The sequence below is a fragment of the Suillus bovinus genome, assembly GCF_016758785.1.
Source record: "Suillus bovinus strain UH-Sbo-P2 chromosome Unknown EDB93scaffold_7, whole genome shotgun sequence".
Lineage (NCBI taxonomy): Eukaryota > Fungi > Basidiomycota > Agaricomycetes > Boletales > Suillaceae > Suillus > Suillus bovinus.
The window spans coordinates 560,995-577,139 of NW_024542063.1; the positions used below are offsets into that span (position 1 = coordinate 560,995).

At 48.7% G+C, this 16,145-nt stretch overlaps 3 protein-coding genes across 3 annotated transcripts; 1 reads left to right on the forward strand and 2 right to left on the reverse strand.

Moving 5' to 3' along the window:
• Positions 1–1,061: 1,061 nt before the first annotated feature.
• On the reverse strand, positions 1,062–2,903 carry EDB93DRAFT_1246818 (uncharacterized protein; the record flags this gene model as incomplete). Its single annotated transcript, XM_041452506.1, has 1 exon — positions 1,062–2,903. The coding sequence occupies one exon, from the start codon at positions 2,901–2,903 to the stop codon at positions 1,062–1,064; it is 1,842 nt and encodes a 613-aa protein (XP_041311507.1).
• Positions 2,904–4,674: 1,771 nt separating this feature from the next.
• EDB93DRAFT_814603 (PIF1-like helicase-domain-containing protein) lies at positions 4,675–5,857 on the reverse strand. Its single transcript, XM_041457571.1, has 3 exons — positions 5,121–5,857; positions 4,970–5,065; positions 4,675–4,918 (listed from the first exon to the last, which is right to left on the reverse strand). The coding sequence occupies exons 1-3, from the start codon at positions 5,647–5,649 to the stop codon at positions 4,749–4,751; spliced, it is 795 nt and encodes a 264-aa protein (XP_041311508.1). The 5' UTR covers positions 5,650–5,857; the 3' UTR covers positions 4,675–4,748.
• A 495-nt stretch (positions 5,858–6,352) lies between these two features.
• Positions 6,353–16,028, forward strand: EDB93DRAFT_1335156 (uncharacterized protein; the record flags this gene model as incomplete). Its single annotated transcript, XM_041455303.1, has 11 exons — positions 6,353–7,695; positions 7,748–9,226; positions 9,280–10,139; positions 10,189–13,164; positions 13,222–13,597; positions 13,647–14,765; positions 14,819–15,036; positions 15,089–15,416; positions 15,463–15,653; positions 15,704–15,951; positions 16,009–16,028. Exons 1-11 carry the CDS (start codon positions 6,370–6,372, stop codon positions 16,026–16,028), a joined length of 9,141 nt encoding a protein of 3,046 aa, XP_041311509.1. The 5' UTR covers positions 6,353–6,369.
• Positions 16,029–16,145: the final 117 nt, after the last annotated feature.

Here is a 16,145-nt window from a genome sequence, read left to right on the forward strand (position 1 = left end):
TGAGACCAACAGTATTACGGATTATTCCTGGCCAGTCTGGCAAACTTACGCGGTTCTCGGATTCGGTGCTTCCGGTGCTGCGTTATGCGTATTTGAATGAGAAGATGTTGCAGAGCCCATGGCCGACTTCGGTTTATTAATTATGAGGCTACCAAGTGATGCGATGCCCGGGATTTATCGGCAGGACGATATTATGTTTCCTCTCGCACTGCTTTGCGTTTTGTATTGTCTTTATGCTAATCTTTTTGATTTGATCTTCAACAATGATTATACGAGAACTGGTGAGAAGGGGATATTGTTGTCTAGCTATATCATTATGCATAGGAAGGGATTTCGTTACACTGGGAACTCTGGAACATTGTCGTCCCGACGCTAGACATAGCCTAGTGTGTCCGGAGTCCTGCCGTCATTTGAAATGTGTTTCATTATGTTATGTTAATATTTTTTATGTTTAGCCAAAATCAATGATGGACAGATGCTCCAACTACCTTCCCCAGTACCACTATAATATCAACTGACCTATGCGAGGTGAGTCGTTTGTCCATACATTCACATCGTCACTGATCGACAAGGAAGGCAACTGTTGAACGAACGCGTGAACTTCATGTGATGTTTTACATAACTAATCTCTGACGCGGCTGCTCAAAATCTGCCCAGTGATAATATTAGCCTATGCGAGACGCATAGTACATCCATACCGTCGTGGCGTGCATGATCGACAAGGTAACATACGGCCTTCGAAAGAGCTTCGACAATATTTGTTAAGCATAGTATTTCTAGATCAGCCGCATCATTGGCACTTGCCACCTCAGCGGTCGGTGCGCCTGCTCGTTGGGGACGTGTGCCAGCATTCGCAAGTGCAGAGTCTCACAATCAATTAGTCAACTTCCCCCGTCTCGAGACTAATCATGGTCCACTCAGTCATATTCAACGCAGCGCCAATACAAAGCACTACAGAATGGAATATTACAAGTACAACCATCTAGTACACAATGCACCCAGAATAATTGGAATTCCGGCTTTTATTTGAGCATAGTTACTAAGTATCCGACAGAATCATTTCAGGAGGAGTATCCGTGGTCACTGTAGAAACCGTAATCAACTGGATAATCATAATCACTGTCATATAAGTCATAGTCATGGTCGGAATCTTCGTAGGAACTTTCGTATTCATCCCAGCTCACATCAGCCACCACCTCTTGCAACAATTCCACGTCGCAGGCGAGTATACCCGTAGTTGAAACAAACTCAAGGTGATCTAACCCTCGGCCTTCGTTGACGCGATCAATGAGCACGTCGAGGAGATCAGAGGGCCGCACACAGGAGCTGAACTCCATGCCGTAAATGACGAGATGGGAGAGTACTGGGGCAAAAATGGGTCCTTGATGCGAACCCCAGTATGCGCGTCGTGATACACTGTGCTTCCGTGAACGCAGGGATTTAAGAAGTGCTTCAAGCGCCTGGCGTGGTCCGTGCATGTGCATGTATGCAAGATTACGAGCAGCGCCGCAGCCAAGAACATCAGTCCAGAAACCATCCCAACAAGGGAAACAAAAGTGGAAGTACATGGCCTCGATGTTCCCAAGAGGAATAACCTTTCGTAAGTCACAAAGGATTGTCCTCCTCATATCATCCGGAAAGTCAAATTCAAGACTGACAGACTGCTCCGCCGCAGCGAACAAATCCAAATCCAGATAAGTCCAAGACGTTGACCCCGCCCATGATGAAGGATTCCGGACCGCACTAAAGTGCAAACAAATGCCCCTACTAGTGCTAGATAGTCGCATGGAACGCGGGGCTTGTCTAGACTTATCTGGATTGGCTTTGAAGCAATTTTTCAAGGCGCGAGATATGATGGGACGGCTCAAATTCCATTGATGACTCGGACTCCCTGAAAAACCTCCGCATGCAAGTCGAACTTCTGTTGTTGATTCCTGTAATTCAATGTGAGCTAGCACATTGGCTATCTCCAATGTCTTCGCCGCCAAATGTAAGTGTTTCAAGTGGGGAAGTCGAACATTCATGGCACGAGGTGCACGAGGGAGTGACGTCGTTTGGGGGGGAAGAGTCGGAAGAGCATCGTCTAACTCGAGAGTGTGCAGTGCAGGCATACGACGAAGCGCAGAGATCAACTCGTCTAAGGTCGGAAGATACTCCGGTGATAATTTTTTGATATCAAGGACAGTGAGTCCTGTGAGGATGGAAGATGTCCATGATATATCACAGTTCTTGATTTGGAGGCTGCGGAGGTTGGGCGCGAGGAAAGAAGTCGGGATTGCTATCCGTGGTGTTTGACTAAGCCCTGCTTCCAACAAAAGCGATTGTAGTTTGGGAGCGGAACAAGATGATAATTTGTCGAGGAATTCTGTTATGCAGTGGTGAATGGTGCCACTACCGAGGATGGGACTGAAAAGTGGGAGAGAGACCTCTTGCAAACGCCCTGAGTGCATCAGTATCTTTTGCACGCAGTCCATACGATATCGTCGACCAGTTTTCAGTTTCAAGGGAACCATTTTAGACCTCGAGAGCATTTCCTCCGTGGCTTTTAAGGAAGCAAGAAACGGAGTAGCCCATAACTCCGGTGTCCCAAGAGTGACTTCGCGCCAGTAGCGACAAACATGTCCGATCTTGAGCCATGAAAGGACAGCAGGGGCATCGGGAACATACATAAACTGAGTCTGCTGAACATGATGGAAGAAGATAGTACCCAGGATCTCTGGAGGGATGGAGGATATGGGAGAAAGACTGTTTCGGCGGGTTCGAAGAGCTCGCATTGTCTCTTTAAGTGCCACGAGTTCATCGTCAATTTCTGTTTGAGCTTTCGATGTTAGCGCAGACCTGCCTGCGGTCATTTTTGGACCGGCAAGGATTATATCACGGCTGAGTGGGTCTGGAGTGAACATTTGAGTTAGTTTTGAAATGCTTAAAGTCTTCAAAGCCTTCAACTAGCACCTACTAAACCGTTCGGTTACTTCTGGACAAGAAAGGATGATATCGTAGGTGAAATGAGAGTAGATTAAAACGTTTGAAGTCTTAACTGGGCACGTGAGTAAGACTGACCAAGTGGTTGGTGACTTGAATTTATTTCTGAACTCAAAGACTTGAATTTATTCAATGTAATAGCCGCCGGCTCGGTATCAATTACGTCCATCCCGTAATAATTGAGCAACTACAATCGTGGCTGATAACTCAGCAGTACTATCGAGCACACCTTGCACTCATGAATATAACTACATATACGACCATAAGGTAGGCTTCTGTGGTCAATTTCTATGTGCGTGGTATTGAAACAAATACGTCAATGATGGTATGAAAGAGAAAAATGCCAATGATTCAGATGCCATTGATTAATGGTTCACTCCGCAGAAATAGTCTCGAGCGTTTTGCTCCACTCAGCAACCTTGGGATGTGCTTGTACCTGGAGGGGGTGAGCACGGGCGTACAGGGAGATAATAAGTTTTTCTCGCCTTCTTTGGATCGAAATTCAGAACTTGCAGGCCTTCCAAAGTTGTTGCTCGAGATAGTGCGACATATGCTTGTCCTGGATGGGAAAGATTACTCCAAGCGTGAAGACGGAAATTGGCTACCACAACGAACCCTTTTCGAACACTCTGCCAAGGTCTACCTTGACTCTCTCGAGTGTCTGCCCTTGCGATTTGTGGATGGACATTGCCCAAGCTAATATCAAGGGCAGCTACCACCAAGGGTTAGGCGCGCGCGCATAATCAGATAATCAAAACGCCACACCTGCATTCTCATTACTTGTACCTCTCCACTAGGCAACTCGACTTTCCAGGTTTCAGTCGTAATTAGAGCTTCCCTGCGCCCTCTGTTTGGCACTGCGAATTCCACGACCGGCATTAACATGCTCGTCGTCCCGGTCTTCTTCCTTTCTGACTTCGGCTTTCCTGCATTCCCGCTACCATCAACATCATCGTAGTCGGTCCCATACAACGCTGGATCAACAAAACGTAAAATTTTTCCCATGCTGCCATTGACGAGTGTTTCATCGATATTTTTGATCAACATGACCTGGGCACCGACACGAAGAACAAGTCTCTTCGGTGCCATGAAGTTCGCAAGCATTTTGTCGCGCTGGGTTTGGTCGGTGACCATGCCGCTGTCTGAAGCAACGTACTCTTTTTGCTCCGTTTGAAGACGAGACATGCGGCCACTGTTGGATCTTTCCACGTCCTCTCGACGAGGGAAGCTGCATTGAATCAATTAAGGCAGCCGTCAAATTGAATAGAAGACTGACAGCTCAGTGGCTCCTAGACCATCTTCATCGTTGATAGGTCGTGACAAAGCCTTGAACCGGGCAATAGACTCTTGCGAAAGTCGCCCGAAACGCATTTCGTTGAGCATATCAACAAATTCTGAAGACCGTTCAGCATATAAGCAGTTTGACTGATCTCTTCCTCCTTACGCTGATCTTTTTGCCTGAAGACTTTCTTCAGATTGAATGTACGTTTGATAGTCTGGCTCCAAAGCTGAGCTTCAAAAGCAAATTTGACCTGACTAGTACCCTTCCCGACAGGGGGTAGTTGAAAGAAATCGCCAGTGACCACAACCTAACAGTCAGTTTTAGTGGTGTTGAATGAAACGGACTGCGAGGCGAACCTGAATTCCTCCAAAGGGTTCTGGGGACTTTCGTATCAAGCTGCCTATTTGTGCAAGTTTATCGAAGAGGTCTCCGTCCAACATCGAAACTGATCATATGATACATACAAGGTAGAGGTCTGTAGTTGCTAAACGAACGTACCTTCATCGATAATGAGGACCTTTGTCCGCAACCACCTCGACGCAGCTTTCTTGTTCTTACGGATTCTGTTGATGAGCTCCTCCACTGAGCCTTCTCCGATACCAATGCCTGAAAACGAATGAATCGTGACACCACCGATGTTACATGCCGCAATTCCTAGCCATATTATGTCAGAAAACATCAAACAATGAGTATATGCGTCCTCACCCGTTGATGCAGTAATGGCAATAGCATCAGAAGATTTGACGTATTTCTTTTGCAATGTGCGAATAATTTCTCGGAGCAAGACCGATTTCCCAGTACCTTATCAGCATATACTGAGGCAAAATCACAAAATGAGAGTTTGTTTACCACGTACCAGCACTACCGGTGTAAAACACACTATTTCCGCTTTCCACAAGACGAAGAATCTGTGTCTGTTCTTGACTAAGGAACACTCCAGCAAGACCGGACCTAGGTTTCGATGACGAGCCAGCGGGTGTCGACGACATAGACTTTACCGCTGGCAAAGAAAATTTGCTCGAAGACTTGAAGTTGGATGAGGAAGAGAGCGTGTCCTCATTCCAGCTGGGCGGAAGCTGACGCTTCTTTGCTGGTGGCGGATCTGGAGCAGGTGGGAGAGGTCGTTTGGTCCCGTTCGCTATCTGTTTAGTGCTGATTTCTGGCCGCTCTCCGGGCGGTTGCTTCCCTGTGAGTGCATCAAGCGCAAGTTGGATATCTTTTATACGTTGTGATCGAGCTTCAGCCTTAGGTGCCTTTGAAGGCTGAGATTGGGTGGGCTGGGTGGCCGGCCATGAAATACGATCTTCAGACTGGGAGCTGCTTTGCGACCAGTCACGTTTGATTGTGCGCAGTCCCGAAAGCGATGATTGGCCTCCATTAGACATGTTGGTCGTTAAACTCGTACGGTGCGTAGAAGTCGGAACTATGACAAAGACTAGAGATTGATTGGAGCGTCGTCAAATTTTGTCGAAGAAAGGAAAGATGTTAAAAACAAGCCGTGCGCGAACTTGAAGTGAAGTGGTCGTCCGAGAGAATTGGGGAACGCGTTAAACGAACGACGCGCCTGACAAGTCAGTGGACGCGCCATCCACGTGACTCGTGCAGAAAAGCGCTTATTATATCAACTTAGGCCACAACGCTGGCCAGACATGGTGTCACCCGGTGCTCGAAAATAAATGATTATCAGAAGTATCCTATTCGACTGGTGAATCGGACCTGGATCCATCTGCTACATCAACAAGTATGATAAACTAGCAGCATAAGATTCTTTGAAGATATATGTAAGGCAGAGTATAACCATGTCAGATTTCATGAAGAATGAAATCCGCATTTCTCAACTGCCTATCTCGACGTTGATTAGACGCAGAGACGACCGTTCGTCTGGGCACTTCACCAGAACCGGTACAGGGTAGAAGCATAAAGCACTGTCCGGGCAGAAAGAGGCCATAATGATATGTATAAAGAGAAGAGAAAAAAGGAAATTTTGCTTTTTATATTATTCGACATTTCTACCAAACATAACCAAACATTTTAATCAGGACGTGATTACGCCACTGAACCAATATTGATCGGAATTGCTTGTGCTGCCATCAGCTCAAGCTATAATGTCCAAGTTAAAGGCGGTCGTCGAGCTTCTGCAAAGCTCCAAAGTCAAGGAACGACAAGAAGGAATAATTTCTCTCAAAGAAGCTTTTTCACGCGACGATGCTGTCCTCAATCTCGAGGAGGGACGCGCCTGGCTGGTCGTGTATCAGGCCCTCTTCACAGCAGTTGCCAGTGAAAAGGCTGAATACGACAAGAAAGCTGCGTCGGGTAAGAATGCATCGACAGGTTCAGCAGCCTTGCGTAGACTTGGGGATGCCACCACCACCGTTCGGTGGCTAGTAGAGAGAAGCAACAGCAGGCTCACTACCAAAGTCCTGACACCCCTTCTAGCTCATCTCTTACAGATGATGGTTTACCGTGGAGAGCTGTACACACCGCTTGCTCTTAGCTATCTCAAGACCACCAAGATACTCCTCGGCTGGACGCCACACATGGACCACATCGACGCGGCCACTTGGATCAGCATAGCTGAATTGGCTTTCAACATCATTTTAGACGATCCGATAAAGAGAAAGTTTGACGATTTTATGGGGGAGAGTAATGATGAAAGCATGCAGGCAGACTTTTCCGCCATGTACCAAGATGACTCTGACGAGGGTGATGATTACGAGCCTTCTACATCAACACAAAAGCGCAAGCGCAAGGCGAGGGAACACAGTTCCACGCCTGCCCCCGGTGCTATGCACAGTACAAGGTTGCTTAAGGCCTCTGTACACTATTCGGTTTCTTTGGAGCAAGTCGAATGTGCTTCCATACTTGTCCTTTTGTTCCGCTCTCCTACAGCTCCCTTCCTCTCAGAGGATGTGCCAAACCTATCATCATCTATCCTGACACGCATGGTACGATTCATAGAACGCTATCCCAGTGACGCATCCCTTCACCACGACTACCTTCTGGCTCTGCAGCCAGTATTATCTCATCTTTGCCTGAATCGGACAAAGGACGTTAAAACTTTCGCTCATTCAACGTGGGATCAACTGGTCGGACTATGGGGTACGAAGAACAAGCGCATGAAGGAAAGTCTGGTTGGTATTCTGAGGACGTTATTCCCGTTCTTAACAGCTGCACATGGCGGCTTTCAAGCGTACGCTTGGGCTGATGGAGTGTACAAACTTTGGACCCTCCTGAACGGTGAAGCTGAGAGTCGACGAGGTCTTGACAGTCTGTCTCTCGACTCTTTGAGGCTTGAGGTACTTCCCTTCAACACCGAGAACTACGGATGTGGGGTGTTTGTCGCTCACACATTCAGGGCCGGATGGCATTTTGATTCTTCTCAAGCCCTTGCGTGGGCTTTAATGGAGCTACAAGCTGACTGTGCGAAGAAGGTGAGTTCCCATCCATTAATTGACTTTACGCAAACTGACTGGTATAATACAGCTCTTCGATCACTCTGAGTGGAAGCATGCTGATACTTCGGACGGTGAAGGAGGCCTAGGAAAGCGTGTCAAGCGTGAAAACCCTATAGCATCTCTTCTTCATTCCATACAGTCGACAACCGCTTCCGGCGTTCGGACGTATCATCTCCAGGTTCTCCTATTTTTCATTGATCAGTACTGGTCGTGCCTGCACAGGGACAATAAACTTCAAGAGAATGTAATGAACACTCTGCTGCGATTTGTCTCCGTCGATGATCCCATCATCCAATCCTGGACTTTCCTATGCTTCGCCGCAATTGCACAGTCAGATGGCCTCCTGAGTTCACGTGCAACTCAGTCACCATCAGTCACCCCACGGACTGCAGCTGTCGTCCGTGACTCCGCTGTCTGGGATTCTGTGTGGACTCATGCCATGCGCAGAGCCAACGTACCTGTGGTCTGCAGGGCAGCATGTCATACCGCGCACACACTTATTCTCCATTCCAAGCTCCTATTAACATCTCAGCGAATTCTGATCGAAATCGAAACCTTGGCGAAGGATCTGGATCTGCAGGGCCCTGCATTTCCATATGATTCTGTGTGTATGTTTTTGGCGCAATGTTTGCGTGTTGCAAGCCAAGATGTGAGGCTGTACAGGATGCAGTTAGAGGAGAAGGTTCTTAGCTGGCTTCTTGATAATTGGAGAATTGGTGCTGGCCAGGCGGTAAAGGATACTAGTGGGAAATCCCGGATGCCACTTCACGCCATTAGTGACATCCTTGGATTGCTAGAGAGTATATGTGGAATGTCGAAGCGAAGCGATCTTCTTTGTCGCATGATACTCCCCGATTGTGCGATCGTGGTGCTCATGGAGGAAGAGCGGAAGACCAAAGTCATCCGTGATTTCCTGCTTGATGCTCAACTTCCCTCCTTCCGCAAGGACGCCGTACCTGCAGGCTGCGACGAACTTACGCACAGCTCTGTTCATGGCGAGTTGACTATCGACTCCGAGCTTGTTCAGCCTCGAGGGCGCGAGCGTCGAGTAACGTCGTCTCTGCTCAAAGTGATGGAATCTCTCATAGTTGAGTGGGATGCGTTCAAGGAAAGCAACGTCCACCCCACTGCTGAAAAGCTTCGTCAATCACTGGATGCTGTTGTGACCGCCTTTGCGTTTGAGACCCTGCTTGTATGGAATGGAATGCAGTGTAACCGACGTGTTCTGCAATCCGCCGGCCGAGTAATGTCGCTTCTTGCACCACTCCTAACATATTCACGATGGACAGCAGACGAACGCGTGCTGATATTACACGCCTTGGAGCCGCTGGTAATGAATGGAGAGGAGCGTAGTACAAACGAGGAATGGGAAGCTATGCTTGGTCCGGGTCTCGGATCTGGCATTAGATCGCATACTCTCAAGGGCCTGAAACGGAATTTCTCTGAGAGACATCACTCTCAGACAGTTCGACGGCTGTTTCAGCGTGTCTTTTGGGCAAATGCAGACGTGGGTTCTCGCTGCGCCGCATACCAGTGTTAAATTTGTTGACAAATCTTCAGATTCAAGATGCATTCTCTGCGGTTTCTGAAGCCCTTCGGGAATCTCTTCGCACTATGACAGGCCAACTTCGCCAAGGAGCACAAGATATTCATGCTCTAGATCCAGACGGATTTGGCGATATCATAACAACTCACACAGGGTTACCAACACAAGAGGATGCTGCTCATGGTGACATTACCGTTGCGAACCAGTACCTTGCTGACCTATGTATCACGTTCCTCGCGACAACTCCTGTCCTTCGGTCTTCGTCTGCGGAAGTTTTGCGCGACAAAGAGCTGACGAAGCTCATAGTCCATTGTCCCGCAGAAAGACTGCTCTTGATAGGCAATGCAGTCCTAGGATCAGTTCGACGGCGGGTTTGGAGCCTGGATATCGATGCTCTGAGCGCGCTCCTTGAAAAATTAGGAGATCTTCTTCGCTTGCACACTCATGGTCGCAATGTTGATCTGCAGCTTATGGCTGTTGATTTACTAGACTCCACTTCGCATTTTTGGCTCCAGAAGTCAAACGCGGACACTGATGTCGGAGAGCATATCCGGGAGTTATGCGGTTGGCTCAGTCATACCATGTTAAAGCGGAAATCTGTTTCATGGAAAATGCGCGACTTCGCTTCCCAATTTTTCGCTAGGTATATCGCCCAAGATCCTTCCGAATCCTTTTGGCCAACAGTATGCCAGAATAAACCTGTAGAGCGACCCTCTACCATTATTCCAATGCTGAACATGGATCAAGATATCCGTGTACGGTTCCGGGCTGCAGTCGTGAATGCTTGTCTCTTCACCCTGGCTCGCTTTGCTGGTCAGAACTCCCTTGATATGTACAATACTATTAAAGAGGGGTTGACAAAGGATCTCTCGAAGTGGGTCTTGAATTGTTTCCTTATTCAATCACTGACAATCAGGACACAGTTACGAGCAAATGCTCACTCGTACTTTGTGCCTCGGCAATATCATGGTCGTGAGTTCCGCTGTGAGGCGTGGGCCCTACTGGCACTTGATCGAAGCAGCCTTCCATAGCTCACATTACACAAAACATATCCAAGCGACTCTGGCTGGCGTTTCTGAGAGACTTGGACTCGCCAAACTGTCAGACCTCTTCGAAGCCTACGCTTCACAGATTGCGTACTCCATTCGACAGGCTTCCCAGGACGTGTGTGGTCTTTCTCCTGAACTCCTTGGTTATCGGGATCGAAAGGAATGCGCAGAAGCAACCTTCCGTCTTTTCACGCCAACCAATGTCATGGCAGGCGGAAATTCAGAAGCGGTGGATCATGGCCGCCGACTATTCCTGGCTCACTGTGCCGCAGTTCAAAAGACAGCTGCGGATGGTTTGCAGGAATGCTTAGGTGATCTCATTGGATTCCAACTTGTGTTTTGGCTGGATGATGGGCAAGTTGATCATAACACGCCACCGGAGCAATTGAAAAAGATGTTGAAGGTCAAGGGAGTTGACCTTGGCCAAGAACAGGGTTTCAACGACTGTGTAGAGCAAAATGCGGCGAGCATTGCAGCAGCAGTGATACGGTGCCTAGGTGACCAGGACTTCTCCGCTGATGGCCCGATCATGCAAGCAGTCAGGGCGCATGATTCGAGCCATTCCGCTCAGGTTTTCAAGGCTCTATCCAGGTACCAAACTTTGGGTGACTTCAACCTCCATATACCGAATCTTCCTGCATTTGGTTCATCCACTGTCCTCCGAGCTTTCAATTGGTGCATATCTCTCGCGATCCGCGATCACGTCAAAGCCATATCCTATCATGTTCTCCACCAGCTTTTCTCTGAAGTCCAAAGATCACCATTAGTCAATGAGCAGATCCGCCTGCTGAATGGCATTTCTCTTCTAGTAGCGGTCCGTCATGAGGACTTCCAAGAACCTACACTACTCCACACTCTGATTCATGGAGCAACTTCTCTTCTCGCTCAGGCGGACCTCGTACAGGCGGCTCGCTCTTTCCTCGAATGGGGCTTTACCATGTATCTTTTGACGTCTCAAGTGGATCCAAGGTTTCCTGATGTGCTCATTCGGGTGTGCGCTCAGGCTCATGATTATTCACTGGCCACCGATGACGTTCAAATCGCGAACATGGGGAAGGGTCTATTGCATTGGATAGACAGGCAAGCTCTCGAGCTTTGCCGAAGTTCCAAAATCAGGTCGCAGGTCATGAACGCCCTATCAGCTTGGCCACATCAGCCATCGTCTGAACTGTTGTCAGTTTATGAGGACATCACTGCGGATGGTCTTTCGATGATTTTGAGCGACTATCGTATTGCGTCCAACAAGTTCCGCCTTGTCAGACGGCTCCGAGATCTCGCAGAGCAGCGCGTCTATGATCGAGCGCAGTTCGCTAAGATAGATTTCTGGCGCCTGAAGGATTTCATTCCTGCCAGAGACCAGCTCCAACCTGACGATGTAGATGCATTCGCTTCTTTGTTGATTGCAAACAATGGGGATATCTACAGCTTCGGGAGTGAACAGCCCTTTCTACAAACATTGCGGGGACGACATCGGCGCAGTGCAAAAAAGCTACAGATGGAATCTTCACCTCAGCGGGTGATCATTCAGACGCTGCTTGCTATGATGGACGGAAACTCACCACAAGAAGTCAGTCTCGCCTACTCCACCCTTCGATCCGTTGTGTCGGCTTCTTCGTCAGACATGCTGCTCCTTCAATCTTGGCCTGTCGAATCGAGGACTGCTTTGGAATATCTCCAACAATATCCAATCAAAGCGAAGTCTCAGCGTGTCCGCGGCATTGACGGACTTGAGGCGGCTGTCGAGTGTCATATGGAGTCTGAATTCCAGAAATGGATCAGCGAGCTGGCTATCTTGCTGAGCGACGTGCTTAGTGCTGTAGACCCATTTTACGCACAATTCTCAACGTTTTTGGAGTGCGACGTTTCTTTTGCCGATGAAATGCTTCCCGTATTGGTCCACACTTTGCTGCAGAACGAACTTGATCAGCCAGAATCAGAGGGGATGCCCTCGAAATCTCGTCTGTCAGAATATTTCAGCGCCATGCTGGTGTTGAAGAATGTCCATTTGTCCTGCTTAAGGTCTATTGTCGGCGTCGTGCTTCACCTTCGCAACTTTTCCCCGAAAGGCACAAATGATTCCCTGGCTCACGACAAATGGCTTGATATCGATTACATGCTCCTTGCAAGAAGTGCAGTGACGTGCGGCGCGTACACGACTGCTCTTTTATTCCTCGAGCTCGCGGAAGAGTACCAGTCCTTGGACATGGACAATACAGCAGGCACAGAACATCTCCTTTTCGAAATCTACAGTCATATCGACGAGCCCGATGGATTTTACGGGATCAAGACTGCTGATCTACGGCATTTCCTCATCAAACGCTTTCATCATGAGAAGCAGTGGGAGAAAGCATTTCGTTTTCATGGTGCTGCCCTTGAGGCTGGAAGCCCTGAGGCAGTCGACACGGACGGTCTGCTCAGTTCTTTCCATGCTTTCGGCTTTGACCGTCTTGCCATCGGCACTCTTCAGACGTCCCAGATTGGCCTTGACACGAGGAATTCCTCGTCTGCCATGTGCTATCAGCTGGGTTGGCGTACTGAGACCTGGGACTTGCCCGACAATACAGGGGATAGTTCCGGAGCCACGCTTTATCAGGCGCTGCGAGCAGTGTATAGGGAACGGGACCCGCGGGTAGTAGATGTGATTGTTCGCAGCTCGCTTGACGATGAAATGACCCGCCTACGGCAGCTTGGCACTGAGAACATCTCAGGTATCCGCGAGGTCGCTCGCAACATAATGTGTCTCGGTCAGATTACCCAGTGGAGGAGTCATTCTATGCAGCAACAGTTTGCAAGCAAGTCAGAAGATATCTGCAATCTGCCCAAGCTCGATGAAATTAATCCCGACTTTGAGTAAGTTGTGACAATGATTGTAATCTAGCTTGCGTTAATCTTTTCCATGTACGACAGATTTACCGATTTGGAACAGATCCTTGCAACGAGGATCTCATTGATACGGTCGGTCAGGCAGAGAGAGGAACGAAAGCAAATTGGCAGTCTCGCTACGCCATTTGTCCGTGGGATTCTAGACATCGAGAAGCGATGCCTCGTTCGCCTGTCCATTGCCGCTCGGAAATCTAATCAATTGCAAGTGGCATTGAACTCTATCGTAAAATCACAACGGCTCGAGAGCAATGCCAGCTTCGAAGTTGCTCGTGAATTTGCCAACGTTCTGTGGCTCCAGAAGGAGCAAAAGCTGGCAGTGCAGTACCTCAAGGACTTGGTGAATGGTCAGGACTTGGGTGTTGATGGTGCGATAGAAAAGGCGTTGTCATTCGCCCGACTAGTGCGTTCCTTTTTTCTGTAATAATGCAGGTTATTCATGTCTTTGACAGGGAGACTGGATCGCCGAGGCATGCCTAGAAAAACCAACCGACATAAAGCGCAAATTCTTTGATCCTGCCGTCGAGCTCGCCATCGCAGCCGAGAAGCGGACGGACGTTCGCGATCACGCATGTGCCACCGTTTTCCGCAAGTGTGCACTTTTCGCAGACCAACAGTATCATTCGATCCTGAAGTCGTCAGACGCCATGCGCTGGCACATATATAAAGAGCGCAAGAAACAGGAGGTCAAACAGAGAGAGAGCCAGCTGCAGAAAACTCAACAAGGAACAAACGAGTACCTGGTATTAGTTGAAGAACAGAAAAGGGCGAGAACTGTACTAGCTGAAGATTTGAAAACCTATGCGTGCCATACAGAGGCGCGAGACGCATTCCTTGAACTGGCTATTGACATGTACTCTCGCTGTTTGGCTTCCTCCGATCGCTTTGATGACGATGGTCCTATCCGGTTCTCATCCCTTTGGTTCGCGAATTTCGACGACCTCGGTATCCAGGACAAGCTCAAAGCCGCTCTCGATCGCGTGCCCTCCCGCAAATTTGTCTTCCTCTCTCATCAGTTGTCTGCTCGCATGTCAAAATCCTCATCAGAGATCCCGAAGAACCAACACAATCTTCAAGGACTCGTCTTGCGCATGTGTCAAGAGCATCCTTTCCACAGCCTGTACCAGGTATTCTGTTTGCGTCCAGAACAAACCCAGGGTGTACGAAGGACTTCCTCACGATCTGAGCTCGCATCATCGCAGTCCGATCGCGGTGGAGCTGCAAGCGCCATCTTCGATAGGCTGCTCAGCGATCCCACACAAACAGCGAGGATTCGATCGATTGAGCAGGTCTGTAGCGCTTCTCTGGAATGGGCCAAATATCCCGTCAAGCATCCTGCAATAAAGAAAACCAATAACGGGTTCCTCATTCCTGATGCCTTACCCATTCGGAAACTGCGCGACGTTCAGGTTCCTGTCATCACCTGCCGTACACCCATCGATCCAACCCTCAAGTACAATGATTGTATCTGGATCAGTCGCTACCACCCAGAATTTACCACAGCCGGAGGTGTCAACCTCCCGAAAATCAATATCTGCTATGGGAGCAATGGGGAGCAATTTAGACAGCTCGTCCGTCATCTTCGCAAATTTTATACGTGTTCTAACATCAGGGATTTCTGCAGTTTAAAGGCGAGGGCAACGATGATATGCGGCAGGATGCTGTCATGGAGCAAGTCTTCCACCTGTGCAACATGGTGTTGCGCTACGATAAAGAGACTCGAAGACGGAATCTTAACGTCCGTGATTACAAAGTTCTACCTCTCGCCACCCAAGCCGGAGTCATCGAGTTCGTAGGCAATACCATCCCCCTCCAAAAATGGCTCCTTGAAGCGCATCTCAGGTATCTATTCTTACTTTCCGTTTTTGCAAAATTGAAAGTCACGCTCTCATAGGTACCGTCCTGGCGACTTGAAACACGCACAGATCCTAACGATGTTAAAACAAACGCGCGAGAAACACGGTGGAAAGACCGAGGCGATGGTCAAAACCTTCCAATTGATATGCGAACGAACTCAACCCGTGATGAGGCACTACTTTACCGAGAAGCATAAAACCCCCATCAACTGGTTTGCCATGCGTCTTAAATACACTCGCAGCGTCGCTACCACTTCCATCGTAGGGCACATTCTAGGTCTCGGGGATCGTCATGTACAGAATATATTGATCGATAATGGATCGGGAGAGGTAGTGCATATTGATTTAGGGATCGCTTTTGACCAGGTGCGTTTGTATCGTGTCTGACCAAGCATCTACTCACTCTACACAGGGAAAACTGTTGCGTATCCCAGAAAGAGTACCATTCCGAATGACACGGGACATGGTCGATGGGATGGGGAAGTGCGGGACGCAAGGCGTGTTCCAACGCTGCGCAGAAGAAACCCTCCGTGTGTTGCGTGACAGGTCAGACGTCATACTCACCGTGCTTGAGGTATTCAAACACGATCCGCTGCATTCCTGGTATGTTTACTTTTTCCTCCCCATATTCGACGTTGACTAACCCCCAACAGGACGGCGAGCGAGCTCAAGATTAAAAAAGTGCAAGACAACACAGCGGAGCCTACCCGAGTTGCCCGGGATGTGTCCCGCTTCGGTGCCATCGGCCTAGACCTACAGAGTGGGTCAGCAGACGAAGCTGCTGATCGTGCGCTTGCAGGCGTCGCACGCAAGCTCGGAAAGGATTTGAGCGTGGAGTACACAGTCAATGAACTAATAGCGGAGGCTACGGATATCGTGAACTTGGCGACTATTTACCACGGTGAGTTTTGGTCGTGTTCCGAATTATAGTCTGATTGATCGCTGACTGACTTGGTAGGATGGAGCCCTGACTACTAGACGTTCAGGACGTTTTAAAATCAAATGATTCTTCAGCTCCTTATGCTTTGATATCGCTTTCACGGACTACGAAAGTTTCGAGTATTCAATTCAATAGTCTCCACGTGCATCTTGTAT